The sequence below is a fragment of the Macadamia integrifolia genome, chromosome 9 (assembly GCF_013358625.1).
Source record: "Macadamia integrifolia cultivar HAES 741 chromosome 9, SCU_Mint_v3, whole genome shotgun sequence".
Lineage (NCBI taxonomy): Eukaryota > Viridiplantae > Streptophyta > Magnoliopsida > Proteales > Proteaceae > Macadamia > Macadamia integrifolia.
Genome location: NC_056565.1, coordinates 29,313,683 through 29,333,332, shown reverse-complemented (window position 1 = coordinate 29,333,332; position 19,650 = coordinate 29,313,683). Strand labels below are relative to the sequence as shown.

Here is a 19,650-nt window from a genome sequence, read left to right as displayed (position 1 = left end):
GCACGCACCGCCCGTGGCTTTGTCTGTTCTTTGCCTTTGACCCCAGCCGACAGCCCAGAGCAGGAGGTAGGCAACTGTGTTATCGCTTTCTTCTTTTGTCTTCCTTCTTTCGTCTCCACTCCACATACAGATGGCTCTTAGAACTTATCGGCACCGATCGAGTAGGCCTCTATCCATCGCTTTGTCTGCTTTGGATCTGTGGGCCGTCGTCCTTCGTTTTTTAGGACAGAAAATAAACTTCCATTAACTAAAATTGGCAAGAGAGAACCTCCTATCGAGGAAGGCCGGACATATTTACAAGAAAAGCCGGGGGGGGGGGTTTAATCCACCAAGTTTTTTAAAGCAAAAAATTTAAGCCCTTTCTAGCAAGGAAATGAGCTTCCCTATTCGTAGACCTAGGGATGAAACCAAAATTAACTGAGGAAAAATCAGAAGAAAGTGCTAGAATATCATCAACTATAGCTTAAAGTAGGCGAATCCAAACATAAGTGATTGGCATTCTAAGAAGATGGGGAGATGCAAAAACACACGACTACGGGCCAAAAGAAGAGCATCACACACACTTTCTGTTTCCATAAGTGAATCTGAAAATCCCCAACTGGCCTTACACTCAGCTCCAGTGAAAGACTTTCCTTTATAAAAAATGATTGCCCATCGTTTGTGGTAATAATAATAATGTAACATTTTTTTCTATGTGGGTTAATATTTAGTCATTGTATGAGTATGGACTAATTAAATGGATGATATTGACTGATGGCATCGTTGGATGGTGCTCTATGCAAGAAGTGGTCTCTCTAGTGGGTGGCGGCTTCAGTATAATCATTCTTTATTGTATAAAGTCTATATTGGACCCATTAATAACTGAGCCTATTACGAGAGAGGAATCAATTGTTTTATATTTGATGGTTGGTCCTTGTTCCCTATCTATATAACGGGGCCAATATATATCTTAGTTGAAAGTCTAACGAATGTAGAGAGAAAGGAACATACAAGGCTGACATAGGGAGAGACGAGAAAACAGCTGTGGAGAAACTCTCGTCAATTGCTATGGATCTAGGCATGTGGGATTTATTATTTGTTTACACTATTTAAACTCTTAACAAATAATCATGTCCGGCCACCCTGCCCATATAAACATGTCCAACATACAAAATCCAACACATGAGTACTATGATTCGTTATCAAGTCCAAAAATACTCCACCTACATGGGAGAGTAATTATTCTCCACTCTCCATATATATGTTCCAATGCTGCCACCTATTTTGACTACCATGATGAAAATACTTTCTTTTATATTCTCTCAAAAGGAGGAATGGAAATAAGAACACAAGATGGGCAAGTGTTTTTTAGGTGAAATATAGGGACCACTCCTAAACATAAGGGAGCACCCCCTCAAAGGGGCACAAGGGTCATTCCGTGACCCTGTGTCTGGCACATGACAACAAGATTGTGTGTGTGAAGAATGATTATTGTCCATGTATATTATGGGAAGATTCCGAGTTCTTCCTTACCTATCTATTTACCCTTGTATTAATTTGACAGCTATGAAGAGAAAACAAGCCAAATAAATAAATAAAATAAAATTTCTTAATCAGTAAATAGGTTACATGGTCCCCCTTTTTTTTTTTCTTCTTTTAAATTCGAATAATAGATTGGTTTGGTGTTAAGTTGATGTTTGATAGTTCGATTGAATTTAAACTTGACACATAAATAGGGGAAGGGATAGAAGATTATTACCATCTACCAATCACTTCGTGCTATAGTTGGGGTTGTAACTTGTAAGGAGCATTTTCCTACCCAACCCAAATCAATATTTGAAAGATGTAATTTAATTCCTTTCTTTCTTTCTTTTTTTCCTTTACTTGTTTCTAACTTTACAAGTTAGACATTGCAAAATTTAATAGAGTTAAGGTTAGGAAATGCTTCGTGTTCAATTTCATTTAAATACAATTAACAAAGTTGTCAAAAAATATGAGTCCAAGATATAAAAATGACAAAAGTTGACTGATTGGCAGTGCAAATAAAAATTTTTGTGAGCCGCAACACAATAGACCATGTAATTAGCATCATTACTTCCAGTTACCAAAAAAGAAAAAAAAATTGCATCATTACTTTCCCTCCTTATCTTCGAATATCCAAAAAACTTTCAAACTCTTATGTTTAATATACCCAAAAAAATAACCTCTTTAGCGATCCCTAGACTTAAAAGTGATATTTATCCAAAAATAATTATCTTGCTTCATGAACAATAGTTAACCTAGCGGTGGAAGCTTCAGTTTGAAGAGTCAATACCCAAGGGGAGGAGATCATGAGATTGAACTCCATCGTATGCAAATGTGTGAGTGTAAGAATAGGCGACAATTGACCCTACTAATGCCCCTCTCTTTAGGATAGAGTAGCTCTCAAAAAAAAAAAAAAAAAAAAAAATATATATATATATATATATATTTTGCTTCTTCCTAATAGCATGGTCATTTATCAATAGAAAAAGAAAAAGAAAAAGTTTCCGTAGAAGGTTGTCTCAAAATTTAGCCCAAAAGGTTGGCGGGGCGGGGGGGAGTTAGATGTGATTGAGACACCGGTCGGTTTAGGTCATCCAGAAATTATATAACTTCAAAGTACACACAAGTACTGTCGTGGGGCAAGTTAAATGCACGATATTGGATTTTGTGGATAACTAGATCTTCAATCCGTGCTCACACAGCTTAACACAGCCAAGCCCATAGTTTGCATAATTTTCTTATTAATCATTACTTGCAAGGATCGACTCAATGGAAAGCCCAAGCCCATATTTGCATAGTTGGCTTATTATCCATTACTTGTAAGGGACTCAATGTAAGCCTAAGCCCATATTTTTGCATAATTGGCTTTCTATTTATTACTTGTAAGGACTCAATGTAATCCCAAGCCCAATCCAACAAAAAATGACCAGAAGAAATAGTCTAAGAGAAAATATTCTAATGTCTTTTTTTCACCTAAAATAAAAAAGAACAGAAAACTACTTCAAAGCCTGTTGTTTGGTTCCCCACCCTACTTTTTTTTTTTCTTGGAAGAGCTTTGTGTAAAAGAAAAGAGAAGTAACATTGAAGACTGAATAAAGGAAAAGGTTAATTAAAGCCATAGAGATACTTGTTTCATAATTAGCAGCTCTTCTTGTTCATAAAAGAAAAATGTGATTCTTCCTTTGGATTATCAAAAACATTTCTCAGGGTTCAACATTTTCGTGGAAATGGTGGTGGAAGACAAAGTTACCAGTCTTGGGGGTACCCTAATAGCAATGGAATCTATGGTTGTGTTGGTATGCATTCTTGTAATAGATTCTGGGTCTAGAACTGATTCTGAACCCCAATTCTTCTCCATTTTTTTGCTTCAAAATGCATTCTTGACTCGGATTCTATTCCAAGAATACATACCAAACACAGTCTATACACATCTACACCCAAATTTATGGGTGAGCTTAATATTCCCTATTCAATATGGGCTTGGCTTGATGGGTTTTATATAAAAACATCTAGTACAAAGTTGGGAGACCATGGTTGCCAGAGAAATGTCTGAAATCTATATTAGGAAAAGAAAAAAAAATATTTATAGATATCTATAGTAAATCCCCTTGGTTGCCAGAGAATCACTTGGGTTTCTACATTCTAAATTTAGGTGGTCAGAATAAGAATTTTGTAGCTGGCCTCTCACAATTGGAACAAGGATTAAGCTAGCTGCGCTAGGACAGCCCTACCTGGGACTCAATTTTAGGCCCAAACTGAGTTTAGGATGGGCTTGGGTAGCTGACCAAAATATAGTCATTGAAAAAGAAAAAAAGAAAAATAAAAAAAAGCCAGTTCCGGACTTAATGACCTAGATTTCTCTACAGTACCCTATTGAAAGGAGCCTCCTAAAAGGCCATCCATGTGGAACATGGAAGCAAAAAGGAGACACAACTTTGGTGGTGAGGGAGCAGAAATAAATAATCAATGCAGCCAATGATAGATTGTTGGGTTCCATGCGAAAACAACGATTTACATCAGATGTGAATAACTTGAGGTGAACGTTTATAAGGACTTGAATACCCTCTTCTTAACGGCTAGCTTTTAAGGGTGAGTTCTACCGAAAAATTCAATAAGAAGGTGTCAGCTAACACAATTAGTAAAGGCTGAGCATGAACCCAAGTACAAATTCAAAGAAAAGAAACATTTTGCATTCATGAATACATTCACAAGAAGAAACTATCTTAATTGATCTCTGCATTGTGTGTTACATTTGGACAAAAAATAATTGCATGAAAATACAAAATGGAAGAAAATTACAATATCTTGAGAGGAAATTAACTGCTCCTCCAAACATTTCTGAGTTTAAATGGTGATTATCATCTCTGATCACTGTACACAATTTAGGTAAATTCTGAGAGGAAGTTACCTTAATTCCAAACTGATCATAATTCAAAGGAGTCATCATTTTCCAATTCTAACTGGGCTGCAGCAGCTTCTTCCTCATCATCAATCACAAAATATGGATTCTTCTCTATAGGCTGAAAGTTATAGAAGACAAATACATAGAAAGCCAAGCTTGCACTCTCCATTGCAGCTGTGATAAGCCATTCAAATTTGTAATTAATAATAGCCCCTATTGAAGAAGCCACAACCCTTGTGAAGTATAAGTAACTCACAACAACAATGTAGAACTGCTTGAAAAGTGTAAGCTTAGCTAGATTCCTTGCTGCCTTTCCATCAATCTTTGATGCTTCCCTAAGGCTCCGAATCGACCAGATGATCGGGAAAAATACGGCGAAACAACATGTTACATCAATCAATAAGAACAACTGGTTCCATGTCATCCAGTCCTTTGTCGCCGGACCCGTTTCGCCGATCACAGCTGAAGCTATGTTCTCAAGAACTTGCAATGGTATTACAATCATTAAAACCTTCTTTTCTCTATCTTGGAGGTAAGGTTTCAAGAAGGACCATCCAGTACCAATAAGGATAATCACAGTGAACAACATTATACCTTTAAGAAGGCTAAAGATATAGAAGGCTACATCCCAACCATGAGGAGACCCTGTTCTTCTTACAAATGATTTGTCCTCAGAAGCACAGATTATCTTAAGAGCCTTTACAATGAGCAGAGCACCCATTATTAAATGAATCTTATCTACAGTTGGCCTTTGCTTGATACAGATAAAAACCCAAATAAAGAAGAAGATTGAATATATAAGAAAGAAGATAAAATAAAGAGTTGGCAATTGGGTTTGTCCTGCAGGAAGGAAATCCTTTCTACCATTCTTCAGATTATACATTTGTGTGTGAACATCCATAGATACTTCGAATTCGGGTTGACAATTTCCGAAAACTAAACTGTATTCATCAGGATCATCGACGACGATTGTACCATTATACGTCAAATTAAGGTTGAGTTGATCGAATTTGAAGAGTAATTTCACATAATAGCTTGATACAACACAGAAATGGTTTGTATATTCTGATTCATTCAAGATCTCTGCATATGATGATTCTCTTAATAGAATGAATCCCATTGAAGATGGGTCTAGTTCTACATTTGGGTGCTTTGATCTCCATGAAACATCTTTAATAGAAATGGAGACATGACCGAATCTTGCAAACCCGAATTGCTCGAATAAGATCATAGGCCTTGAATCTTCAACAATTCGAGTGTCTAGGATCTTTGAAGCAGAGAAGGGGAAGAAGCTTGAGATTATACATAGAACAGAGAGAAGTTGCAGAATTAATGGATGATGATGATGGAGACTACCCATTATGTCTTTGTTAAACTAATGGTGAAAATGGATATCAAAACATTCAAATTCAAATGGGATGATGAACTGATTCTAAGATAAACGATTCTGCAGGTGGGTATGGCTTGTATTGACTTTTCCATGGAAAGGTCAAAGGTTGTTGAATTATGGTCCATTGGGTACTGGTGGAGGTGAAAGTTCTAATAGGGGAACGTCTTCTCTGCCGTGGAATTTGGAGAGTGAGAAACCACGGTTTTGACACGTTTTTTGCTTTTCCCTTAAATTTAATCCTCAGGTTTTGTCTTTTTCGCATTTATTTCCCCATTTCATGTTTCTCCACTGCATTCATGAAACCAAGGGCTATTTGTGACGAGAGCGGATCAACTCCTGGTATGATTTTATACAGGGTTAATTCACACAGATGAAATCCATCCAACAATAAATTCTGTAATAGATTTTATCTGAGTAAATCGATAAGTACGAAAATGATTTACGTACAAGAACTTGATTCACACTCATTCGTGATGGCGTTCTCTTGGTTCAGAGTTTGAGCCTTACAACCCTATTATTCTTTTGTGATTGTGGGGGTGTAGTTGAGGCTTTAAAAGGGCTGGTTTCATCACTTGATTGGCTTTCGTTCTAAGGGTACACAATGTTTTAGAGTATTCCCTTACTCAAGGATCTTTTATAAATAAACATCCTTTGATTCTAGTATTTGAATATCATTGGTTTTTATTTATCTTTCTTTGATCATAATTTTTCATGGGGAGTGGTTCTTGTGGGGGAGTGAGGCTTCTATGCGTGCAGGAGGGTCAATGAAAATATACGAGAAAACATTCATGAAGATGTCATTTTCCATTTCATGAGAGACAAGTTAATCATTCCATCACTTATGTCTAAGCGTAGGGGTTACACTCCCTCCACATAAACCTCTTATCTTCCAAATTAGCCCTTCCTATATGTTACCTGTTCAATATTAGATGCAAAAAATGTAAAATATAAAGGAAGCCTAATCCATCGGATTTGGACATGGATGGATGTGCTTCATAATGTACTTAACCAGTAGCCTAGCCAACTATTTAATTATGGAATGCTCAAATTAGTCAACCATAATCAAAAGAATAGAATATTATTACCATCGTAATCCAAGTTTTAGGGCAAATCCAAGCAGTGGAAATGTCTGAGCCCCCTTGCACATGATGGTACATCTAGGTGGACATTCCAAAGATAATTCCTCGTTTGGACTTACTGGTCCGGGAACCTGCCTTTTGCCAAAATTTAATATGGAAAGAATTAACTTGAAAGACTAAGGTGTAAATCGAGGCTTTAAATACAAGAAAGCTAAGATACTAAGGGTCCGTTTGATTTTGTTTCTATTGTTTCTGTGTCTAAAAACTACAGAAACGGAAAAACTCCTTTTTGTACTAAGAATCAATTTTGGAATTGCAAAAATGTGTTATTTTTTTTTATTTTTTTCAGAAATGTTTTCAACAGTGTGCTAAGGGGTGCTCTTGAGTTCAAGACACGAGTGAAAGCACGATGTTGTAGGTGCGCAGCTCACGAGTAAAGGCACGACGTTGGAGTTGTAAGTATGCTTCGTGGAAATGAGCTTCAGAAGGATGAAGGCAGTCTGGAGCTGTGAGCTACGCACAATCAGGTTGGAGTCGCCGCTTCTGAGTAGCGAGAAGTTTCGACAATGGGTTGTGGTTGGGGTAGGTCAAGTGAAGTATCAGGTTTTTCACAATTTCTGTTTCTCTCACTTGTTTCTATAAACAGAAAAACAAGTATGACTTGTTTCTTCATTCTTGTTTCTAGACACAGAAATAAGCATAAATTTCTATTTCTATTTCAAAAAAACAAGTGAAACGAAATAGAAAAAATCAAACGCCTTTTGGGGTGTTCTCTTCGTTTTTGAGCACAGAAAAACGGAAAAACACGTTTCTAAAAACAAAATCAAATGAACTTTAAGAACTCAGATTTCTCACAATTATAGGGTGATGAACACAGTCTCTGATTTGGCTGCCAAGAAGATCGAGTGCAGCATCATCGGTGACTTTTTCTTGGTCCTTGCTCTCACCCTGTGTTGTTCGGGAGGAAATTTTAGAGCCCATATCCTTTCTATCCAATTGTACCCTCCAACCCCATCGGATGGTGAGGATCCAAACTCAAAATTTTATGGGATGCACAATAAAAATTCAGAATCATCCGGAGCTGATTGCTTAGGATGGTGTTTATTTGTGAGTTTTTGCATAGAGGTTTCTATTGATGACAATGTCGAAGGTAAATACTCGAATATAAAATCTTATTTATTTTATCCTCTATTGAACACAATGCCGAAAATAAAATATTAAGATTTTCCTGTATTCTTTTACAGTATGAGTATGATTGGACTATAATCTTTTACATATTTTTATATCTAAATATATTCTTTCATCGATCTTTAAGGGAAAACAAATTAAAAAAGAACTGATCAGATTTCTCTGTCATATCATTGTAAATTTGGTTGGTCCAAATTGTATGTTCTTTAAGGAAATTGGGCTATTTGGGCTGAGTTGGGTGAGTTTGTCTGAGCCCTTTTGGCTCGGCCACTGTTGTAGAACCTCAGCCGGCCGAGTTGGGTGAGTGTATCTGACCCCTTTTTGGCTGGGATGGTTGGTTATGGTGTGGGGTTAGCACCCTAGGTGTCTGGCTGGCCTACAAAATGGAACATGCCTAGGACTGTTCAGGTAGGAATTAGAATATACGATTAGTTGGAGTTAACAGTCAGACTTGGATTATTCCTTGTCGACCTTTTTGGTCAATTAATGAAGGATATCCAAAGACCAGGTGGTGGTCCATATTCCGGTCCACTGGGTTTAAAAAAAAAAAAAAAAAGCAAGAAAATGATTAGGAGGAATGAGAAGGAACCGCAGAAAACATGGATAGAAGTCATCTTCACTATGTGGCCCATCCACCCCCCTCCCCAAAACATCAGTTATCAGATAATTCCATTCATTTCTCTCTCTCTCTCTCTCTCTCTCTCTCTTCCTTCTGTAATATATTCTTTCTTCACATGATCACCACTTAAGAAAATCCAGAGTAAAGGACATTCTAGGAAGAAGAAGATGATGAGGTGTCTTCATCCAGGAGTTTCCTATACACTCTGCATGAATACCCTGTCTTCCCAAGAATGGTTCCACTGGGAAGAGATCTTGACCTTATGATATGATGGGCTACCAACTCCATCTCAAGGGTCAAGATCACCATAAGAGAGTTGGAGTTGCTTGAGAACTATCATCCATACCAAGAGACGTCAGTTGTCCTTTTGGATATACACAGATCAGATCTCAGAGAGACAGAATTAAAGAAGGTCTCATGATTTCATCCATTTATATATAGGAAACTGAAACATTTTAAGAACCCGAACAACACGTGTCCTCCCACCTGTAAGCAGATGGCATTCCCAACGTTGTTACTTTCTTAGCAATAACCCAACTGTCAGACACGTATTGTGTCTCTGTGTCCTCAAGTGAGAGAAAATTACAGTATTACTTACTATATATATTGTCTTGCATTTGTTTCTCTCTCTAGCTCTATTAATTCTGAGTCTTCTAACTAGCTATAGCTGCTTTGCTTTCGGTGTTTGTGAGGAGGAGGAGGAAGAGAAGGTGCAAGGAAAGGGTTTCTTTCAGAGATGGCTTACGGAGTGGGAAGAAAGACAGTAGCTCCATTGTTGTATCTCAACCTAATTATGTATATAATAGTGGTGGGTTTTGCTAGTTGGTCTATCAACAGGTTCATCAATGGCCAAGCCAATACTCCTGGTAAGAAACCCTAACCCTAACCCTGAGCTGTCTTTTTTTAGCACACGTGGTGCACATGCATGTAAATTGTTTAGGGCTTGGATGCCACGTTTTAGGGCTTAGTGTTGTTTTTAGGGTTTATATTGTAAACTTGAATATGTGGGACCATGACCAAGACAGACCAGTGCCCTCACTGGGACTTTCTTTATTACCTTCTTTGCAGTTCTAACCTCTGGTGTGATGGTATATTGATACCTTAGGGTTTGGAGGCAATGCTGCGACCTTGTTCTTCCTGATATTTGCAATCCTTGCCGGTGTTGTCGGCGTTGCTTCGAAGTTGGCAGGCGGCAGCCATATCAGGGCATGGAGAAGTGACAGCCTCGCCGCTGCAGCTTCATCATCGCTCGTAGCTTGGGCCATCACTTGCCTTGCATTTGGGTACGCACACCTTGAATTTTTCTTCATTGCAAGCGTTTCGACTTTCCTTCCTCTTTCTCATGGGGGCTTATTCCTTGCAGGTTTGCATGTAAGGAGATCGATATAGGAGGATATAGGGGATGGAGACTGAAGGTGTTGGAGGCTTTCGTAATAATTCTGGGTTTTACCCAGTTGGCATACGTCTTTTTGCTTCATGCTGGTATCTTCAACAGCAGCTATGGTCCTGGGTACCGTGACCCTGGTTACGGACCCGGGGTACCCGGAACGGATCCAGGTCACAAGGGTGGTGTGGGTAATAGGGTTGTGTAGAAAAGTCTTGGTTAGGTAAATGCTTCTAGGCCTTTGTAAGTCATGTATGGGTTCAAGTCTTCATCTTATGTACTTCTCTTGTTTTTTTAGCTGCTTTTGTAAGTGCTGGGGGGTGGGGGTGGGAGTGGGGGTGGGGGTGGTCTTATGACTTATATTTGTGTGGGTGTTAGTTTGCAACTACGAAAGCAAGATTAAAGCAGGATTATCGATTTGCTGTGTTTCATCCTCTTTAGTGATGACTCCGTGGGGTTTGTATATATTTATCTCTATTCTAATGTAGTTTGTGGGTTCTACTTCTCCAACTTAGGGATTTTATGGGTTCATTTGGCTATAAGGGCAATATATTTTTTTGGGTACGGCTACTTGGAATTTTTATAGGCTCATTTGGGCTATGAGGCCTTTTTATTTTTTATTTATTTTTTAATTTTTTTATGGGTTCATTTGTCTATAAGGGCAATATTTTTTTTTTGTTGGTAAGGCTACTTGGAATTTTTATAGGCTCATTTGGGCTATGAGGCCTTTTTACTTTTTATTTATTTTTAATTTTTTTATTGGCAAGGCTATGAGGGCAAGTTACTTCTTAGAAGTTGAGAACACCCAGTGTAATGGATGGTGATAGTGTTTTAAGATGGATTTGAAGTCATCATCGGTACGGACCTTACCTCTTAGGTATGAACCCAGAGTTTATTTGGTTTAGCTAAGTGAAAAGAAAGGTGACATTAAAAATAAAATAAATAATAAATCATAGACCTTTTATTTAGGAACGAGTCTCTCTCTATCCATGGTTAAAATATAGATCCATTTACTATTTTTGTTGCTGTTGGATATGAGTGTTTAAGGGCATTCGATGATAGTTTTGGCACTTAAGGAGATTATTATGATCATCGGGAATATTTTGACGGATGGACAGAAAGGGACTTGGAGTTGGAGGAGAGGAAGACAGCTTAATTGGTTATATTAAAATTATTTTCCTTCGGGAGATATTTTTAATAGGGTGTTTTAGATATTCCTGATCTAAATTGAGCAGGTTTTACATGAAGGTTTTGTTTAGCATGTTCTATTCGACGGGGATATGAGAACTAGACCCAGTATATCACTGATATCTTCACTCTTATAATTTTATCAGATCTACTGGGGTTGATCTTCCTTTGTTGTTTGATTCAAAGGTTATATCGTGCATGTCATATCATAGTTTGTGATGGCATTTTCTTTTTAATGGATTTTTGCAGGGTTTTTTTTTTTTTTTCAATGATAGATTTTAGTTTTCCTTGCATGCTATTTTTGTTGAAACGTTCTGGAAAGGATCGATCATCTATTTTTCGAATTTTTTTTTGCAATTTTGTTGGGGGTTTTAGATAAATGTTGACCTAGGGGAAGTAGAATTCTTTTATGAAAAGTGGATTTAGGCCCTCCTTGGTAATTTTTTTTTTTAAATCTATTTAACAAAAATTATTAATGGAAATCATTTTTTATTAAAACATAAAAATGGTTTGGTAACTACTTGAGAAAATGATTTTTTGTGAGAAATAGTTTGGCATCTCTCTGTGTAAAATAATTTTTTTTACAGAAATGGGTGAAGAGATTCTCTTTACCCATCTTTCTTATAACTCTCTTTCTCCATTTTGGATTGAAGAAGATAGGGAAGGGGCTTGGATTTCTAATTTACCTCTTTACATTGAGCCTTTAAGTATATGCCCATTAAAGTCTAGCACAAAAATAATAAATGACTCTTGATCTCTTTTGGGTTTTTGTGTTTTACCAATTATTTTAAAATAGAAACAAGCTCCATAAATGATACCAAATGCAGCCAAAATCATTTTTGAAAACAAAAATCAAAAATAAAAGTGATACTAAAGAGGGCCTAGTTGTATTAAAAAAAAATTGTGATTAATTTTTCCTTTTCTCTTATAAAAGTAGATTTGGGCTAATATGATCTTTTACCTAAAAATATTTAGTGATCAGGTTAATTAGCATTGATTGTTTTAGGTAAAATCTTTAGTGATCAGGTTAATTAGCATTTGATTGTTTTGTATATTAAAATATCTAAGGCTCTCTTTGATTTGATTTCTATTTGTGTTTATTTAATTTATTTCTATGTTTGATTTTTATTTGTATTTATTTAATTTATTTTTATTTTTATAAGTGTTTGGAAGATTAACTGAAATCCGAAAGGTAGTTAGCTAGTAATATTATATCAAACTGATGAATTAAGAAATTATAATTTTATAAAAAGTTAATATATTTAAGAGATAATTAAAAGAAGATTAACTTTTTTATTTTATCAGATAACAAGTTGCATCTAATACACAGGAGTAGTTGTCAAAACAGAAGAGCAAACTAAAAAAGAACTGTTACCAAGGTTGCATGCAGCATAAGAACAATTGTTTAGTGCAATTGATAGGGTTCTTGGGTTTTTTTGGGTCTACCGAGGACTTCTTTGAACATGTCTTATTTCACGGTTCAGGTCCAAGAGATCTTGGGTTTAAGCCTCTGGGCTGGATTTCATCTTCCACTCCTACCCTAATAGAGTAGGATAAAGTAATTACCTATTCAAAATATAATTAAAAAAAAGTCCACGCAGCTCTCTTGCATTTCCTGTTAATCTTAACCCGGTTCAATCCTTCTATTAAGTTAAAAAAAGGAAGAAAAAAAAAGTCCAATCCACGATTAATTACACTCTAAAAAGGATAAGGGACATTTTGCTATATTTTGACAAGATAAAAAAATAAAAAAGTCAAAGGGATGTTTTGACTTGAATCCAAGCAATGTTTTACTTTAACAGATTCTTTTTCTTCGAAAAAGTCTAGACCTAAATAAATAAGAATAAAATATAAAAACAATAAGGATTGATTTTGTTTTTCTCCTGCTTTTCTTCTAAACCTACTTGCTAATTATTGCTTACAAGAAAGGGTGATCCTTAGGAAAAAAGCAAGAGTAAAACAAAGTGGGACTACGATGTCGTCCGAAAATGTGTAAGTCTAGATAATCGAAAATATCCTTTGATATATATTTTTTTAATGTTAAAATAAAGTAAAATTTACCTAGTAAGTAATGTTTTTAAGAAGGGTGGCCATAGGAAATTTTCTTGGTCTATTTGGGTTTCTACTTAGTTATATATTTAAAAAAAAAAAAAAATCTAAACAAAATAATCTTAATATTGTATATCACACAATATGCCCCATGTTGTAAAACATAGACCCACATGAACTTTTTTAAGACCCTGTGCTCTCTTCATCCACAAGCAAGGTTCAAAATCTTGTTTCGTTTCTGTGTTTTGGTGAGTTCAGAATGATCTCCGCGAGTTGGAGTATTTTTTATTTATTTTTTACTTGATTGACTGTTTCGATGGTCAGACGGCCATATTATGACCTAAAACTTAGCGGGTAGCTTGTTTTAAGGTTAATAAAAATGCTTAGAACTTAAATTTGCAAAAATATTAGAACATGACAGTGTTTTAGAGTTGCACTATTGTTTGGCAACAACCGTCGAACTGTTCTGGAGATTTTACCTACTTCATTGCTAGAACAAGATATAATATGCAACTCCCTGAGCGTCTTACTCTTAAATCTCTGATAGAGTCGTAGATCAGTCAATGGTAAGTAACATATATATATATATATATATATAATTGAGTTCCATCCAAGCTATATTGACCATGAAGAATAAATTTTATGTTGATGGAAAATGTATTTTTTAAACTAAAAAAATAAAAAATATATATTTATGAATTAAAAAAAAAATCGACTTGATAATGTCATAGATCGGCCTCTAATGTCTAACATATAAAAAATCTAGCACTATCCAACATGTATTTATGCTACTATTTCAAAAAAATAGTCGTAGGGAAAGTGGTTTACCTTTCCAAAGCTTGAAATGTGTGTAGATCTTCAACTTGAAGTGATCTTCAAGGCATTGATAGATGTGATAATGTGGCAAATTAGTGGACAATGGAGTGATTTTGTGTTCAAATACAAGGATGAGCTGAAATTTCACAGAGACAACCGAATTGGAGTCGAAATTTCGACTCCCCCTCACGAGATATTGTATTTATAAGCCTGGGTTGATATCATTTCGGTATCTCGACCGAGATGGTACCGAAATTTCAGTCGAGATGATGTACTTTTTGTATTCATAGCATATCTCGTCTCGGTAAAAAACAAGCACGAGATTTCCGAGATCTCGGCGTTGAACCATGTCCACAAGTACCATCCGTTGCTAGCTTCTTTACCCACTTTGGCTTTAGACCCATACTTTTCACCTTCGGTTATCTCTTCCGATATCCCTTTTACAGTGGTTCTCCCACTTAACACCACTTCATCTAAAGGTCCCGTCCTTCCCTTTCCCTCGGACTCAACCTTTCCTCCTCCCCTCCCCTCCCTGCTCAGTCTCCCTCAGGAAAATTTCATGTGGACAACATAATATGGATGAGGGGATTGCCTCCACTGGCTCCATTCGTCGTCGACGGTGGATTCCTGCAAGTCTCACCGAGCACCCTCTTTTGTCTTTTGCAACAAGGCCGCCAGCAATGTCTGCACAATGAAGATGGTTTTCCCATATCATGCTTACTCAACATCTCTTCACTGGATGGTTTTCGTATAGTCTTTTGTTTTCTTTCAACTGATTTTGTATTCGGGCTCTATAAAGTCCCACTTGCACATACTCTTTAGCAATACAAATTTCCTTTCAATTACAAAAAATTAATAATAGTCTGTCCATATGTTTCCATTCGTGTTGGAAGTAAATTTGGACTAACGTGCAGGATGTAGTTAAATTTATGGACTCTAACAATTTTTTAGTGTGACCTTGGCACACTTTTGCTCTCCTTATGGAGTTACATGATCTTTTGTTTAAACCAATTTTTTTTGTAAAAGATATAAATGACCACCTCCATGGTACAGTAAGAGATCTGGCTATCACTGCTTTAGTTCATTAGATCATCTTGCAGTAGGTTGTATTTCTTGTTTTTTCGAATAAAAAAGAAAAATAGTAAAAAATGAATTTTCCATCTACCGTGGTCCATCGTCATCATCGTATAATAGAGAGATATGAAAAAGAGGAGTCACATCAAGACCCTCTCCTCATTCATCAAGTGATGAAGAAAAACTTTATCCAAATAGTAATGTTCAAAGTTTCTGAAATTCTTCATCTTAATCATCAAAATTGTCATATGCAGCTTAGTGGAGATATAGATATCACATCATTATTCTTGGAAGAATAAAGTTCTTAAAATGGTTAAAAAATCAATTCTTTGGATAAAGTTTCAAAAGTTGTTCATTTAACCATTTAGCCGTGTTGTTTACCTAATCGGTTGGACATGTGGTGCATTTAGAAGCCCTGTACTACAGTTGAGAGGTGCATGATCAGCCCTTCACTTACTTAAAGCAGAAAGGATAATAAAGTTTTGACTTTTAAGAAGATATGAGGATGTGGCTCCATCAACATGAACTAACTTTATACCTGCATATTTAGTACTTACCCCTTAAGTTCAAATATTGGAAAGGGTTTTTTGAGCAAACGGCATAAAGGAACACGAGAGAGGAATGTCAGCGCATCCTCCCTGATGGCTTAGAGAACCTTTTTCCATGGCATAATTATGCCTTTTCGTTTTAATGAAAATTTTACAAATTTTCTAAAAAGATGATGTCATAGTTATACAATCTTTGTAAGAAATATAAAATAAACTTAATAATGAAAATATTTTGATAATATATATGTTTTGATATGCCTAGAATCACCTCAAAAATAGTTAAAAAACATCTGTCAGGTGATCAGCTTAACAAGCGTCTAAGTTTAAGGTCACTATTAGGCATTAGGATATTATTTTTTACGTAAACACAAATCAGGAACTCTTCATGATCACACCCTCGCAAGTAAAGACTTTTGGCTGCATTTTGTAACCCGCAAAAATTTTCATTGCTGTGTTAAAATTTTTTTTTTTTAATCTACAAAATGGTGTTTGGTAAATCTATTTTAAAAACAGTTTCACACAGAGAGAGAGAGAGAGAGAGAGAGAGAGAGAGAGAGAGAGAGAGAGAGAGAGAGAGAGAGAGAGAGAGAGATTTTTCTTTCACGGAAAGGGTTTATTAGTCTGATTTTACCGAGACAAGGATAACGGAGACCAGTGATCAATAGTGTTGAGGAAGAGCAGGGATCGAGCAAGAGTGCTTCATGGATTCTTCACCTCTCAAGTTCTTCAGAGTTTCAAGGAGATAAAAAAGGTTTTGTTCTTCAAAGTTTCAAGGAGACAGAGAAGGTTTTGGCCTTAAGAAATTATCGGAGACAGATTTTCTTTCAAATGGAAGGAAAAAAAAATAAAAAAATGAATCATAGACACCTTTCCTGTTCCCGTAAAACGAAAAAACAATAAAAACTTTTTTTTTGAATGAGTACCAAACGCATCCCAAGCATTCGGTTAAGGGCCATTACAATGTGGAAAGGGCACCCCTCACTCACCTTCTATAATAGGTAAATGACATCCAATTAAAGGGATCCGATCCATTCTCTTCTCCAATTATCGTCCCCTTTGCTGAACCCTCACTTTTGTTGCCCAGGATACAGACTTAGGCATAGAGAGCCTCTTCGAGCCCATCTCCATCTATCTATCTTTGCTTACTTCTTACTTCTTGGCTCTCTGATGTGGAGGATCAGTCTTCTACCTGCAACAATTTTCATTAATATAATTTTTTGTTGGATACTCTAATCTAGAGATTAAAAAAAAAAAAAAAAAAAAAAACACCACCTTTGGTAAAAGATAAACGTAGAACCCAAAGTCACAATCATCGATGGAACCTTTTCCCTTAAACTATGCATGTCTTTCATAGAATTTTTAGGCTCTCAGAATAGGGGTGTCAATTCTTAAACTGAATCGGTAAAACTGGCCGGACTGAACTGATAACAACACGGATCGAACTGAACCGAAGCCTTATTGGGTCGGTTCGGTTTGGAGTATTGCAACCCCAAAACCAAACCGAACCGCACCAGAAACTGGATGAACCCAAAACCAAACCGAAACCGGCTCAAAACCCAGACCGAAATTGAAACCAAACCGGTAAGAAACCGAAGCACTCCAAAATTCATTAAAAAAATCAATATTTGCATAGTTTTGTAAACATTTGTATGGAAAGTCGAATCCAAACTAGACCAAAAACCAAAACCAACCCGGTTACAAATCGATTTAAGAAACCGAAGACAAACCGAAACCAAACCGCACCGAAACCGGAATTTCCTTATTGGTTCGGTTTCGGTTTCAACTTTCCCACACCGAAACCGACTCAACCCGGACCGAAACCGAGCTGGACCGACCGATTGACACCCCTATCTCAGAAGTTCTATTTCGCCAAGCTAACAGAAAAAAAAAAAAAAAAAAATCCTTTGGTAAAAGATAAACATGGATAGTTACAAACCCTTTTTAAGGCCTAAATGTTGAACTGCTTAGAATTCAGCATAATCAAACATTGGACTTAGTAAAAGACATATCCGTGTCTTACCTAATTTCAGTATTTGACCTGTTTGTCTCTATTATATTGATCAATACGTTCACAGATAATATTACTAATTTCGTCAGCTCGAATGGTTACCATGGGCTTTCTTATTTCTTTCAGAAGCACAAAATAAATAAAAATTAAAAAAAAAAAAATCCTAGAATAAAAGGACTAATCAGTTATTTCTTTCATCGCCCCAAACATGCCAGTAATGGCATTGATGGTGTGTAAATGCAATTCATTGTCCAAACAACTATTCAAAGTTCATAGGACCTTAATTAGTTAATGCATACCACCATTAGCCATTATAATTGAATTTAACTAATTTTAAATTATGAGTAACGGTTTTCCCCTTAAGTTTCCACCACACCTTTTTCTCTATTAATATGGACAAATTTTGGGCCTAACTCAACCATATGTGGCTCAATTTATGTTCTATCAAGTTTCATAATTCCACCAAGCTTCTTCATGATTCATGATTCAAGGATAGAGGTTTGCTTGCTTCTTTGATTTGGACAAAACCCAGTTCAAAATTAGTATTAAAGTAGATTATGGACCTATGTAAACTGGGCTGGGCTCAGGGATTTCCTGATTTCTAGGCCCACATGATTACCAGTGATTAAGCAAAACCTAGAGAATTAGGAAGGTAGTAAACGTGGTTAATTATCTCTGTGCACATGACTAATCTCATAAACCCTAACACAATCCGGCCTTGCTTAACCCGGGTGAATTGATACCCCTTACAGATTAAACTCCAAAGAGGACTTACTTTTAATGAACTAATAGGTGGCTTTGAAGACTCCATTGAAGACTATCCGAGCTCAAGTGTCGAGTGGAAAACTTGCATAGATTCTTCCTTTTTCCAAGTCCGAATCAACTCCCCGTATGTGGAGTGCAACTGGAGTGCAACGATTCTTTACATATGGTATTGTAAAGCACGAGTCATTTTTCTTCAACAAATGCCCTTCTCTAAACACTCCTAATAGAAGCATGGAGAGGCATTTACAGAGGTAAAATGACACATGTAGTGATAAAACCATACGTGAAGCCTACACATATGCAGAGCTGATCCTTTTTCTCCTCCCCTGGCCATTTCAAGCCATGTGGACGGCTGACTTGGTAAATTTCAACGAGACAATCCCTATCAGTTGGGTAGTAGTCATCTAGAACTGGCACCTGGTTTTTAATGCTAACTCCACACTAGCCCTGTTCTCCCATACTATTATGAGACAAACCTAGTCATCATAAAACCTTTTTTGTCACGTCGGTCAATGATGACTTCATGAAATGCCTCCGCTTTTTGGCTGCCATGTGTATAGAATAGAATTCTTGCCCCATTAATCCCTTGACCAAAAGGCCCAGATCTAGAAGTGCTCAAACCCAAAGTGCTTATCAGGAAAACGACAGTGAGAGTGATAACACAAAAGCACCAAAAAGAAACCAACCAGATTCCATTTCTGCACAATGCGTGCATTGATTAAGTTAAACATAATATTGAAGTTTTAAGCTGTCTGGTATGCATTCGAGGTCGATAATATGTTCTAAGAATTCTTGTTAAATGCAGTTTTAGTTTTCTATTCATGATATTTTTTTTGCTAACGATGGGTATTGAGGGCTTTGGTCTGACTAGTCCCATGAGCCCATACTGACCTTACAATCGCATGGACTGGGTCATATCGGAATTGAATGAGAATCATTCAATTTTCACTGAAAACAGTGGTGAGCACTAAACACTCTCATGTGACTGGCCCAAGGTGTGCTAGTGGGAATCGAACTTTGAAGTCCGAGTTTATGGTTCGTACCAAGTTTGTTGCTCACCGACTGTGCTACCCCCTTGGGTTCTACTATCCATGATCTTAAACATGTGAATTCACTAGTTATCTAACGTGTGTTTGT

At 36.6% G+C, this 19,650-nt stretch overlaps 2 protein-coding genes across 2 annotated transcripts; one reads left to right on the top strand and one right to left on the bottom strand.

Annotated features, from left to right (window-relative positions):
* Nucleotides 1-4,171: 4,171 nt before the first annotated feature.
* Nucleotides 4,172-5,795, bottom strand: LOC122088044 (protein CANDIDATE G-PROTEIN COUPLED RECEPTOR 7-like). Its single transcript, XM_042657181.1, has one exon. The coding sequence runs from the start codon at nt 5,763-5,765 to the stop codon at nt 4,428-4,430; it is 1,338 nt and encodes a 445-aa protein (XP_042513115.1). The 5' UTR covers nt 5,766-5,795; the 3' UTR covers nt 4,172-4,427.
* A 3,542-nt stretch (nt 5,796-9,337) lies between these two features.
* LOC122088247 (membrane protein PM19L-like) lies at nt 9,338-10,386 on the top strand. The gene is made up of 3 exons (XM_042657444.1): nt 9,338-9,547; nt 9,787-9,964; nt 10,045-10,386. The coding sequence occupies exons 1-3, from the start codon at nt 9,418-9,420 to the stop codon at nt 10,271-10,273; spliced, it is 537 nt and encodes a 178-aa protein (XP_042513378.1). The 5' UTR covers nt 9,338-9,417; the 3' UTR covers nt 10,274-10,386.
* The last annotated feature ends 9,264 nt before the right edge of the window (nt 10,387-19,650 follow it).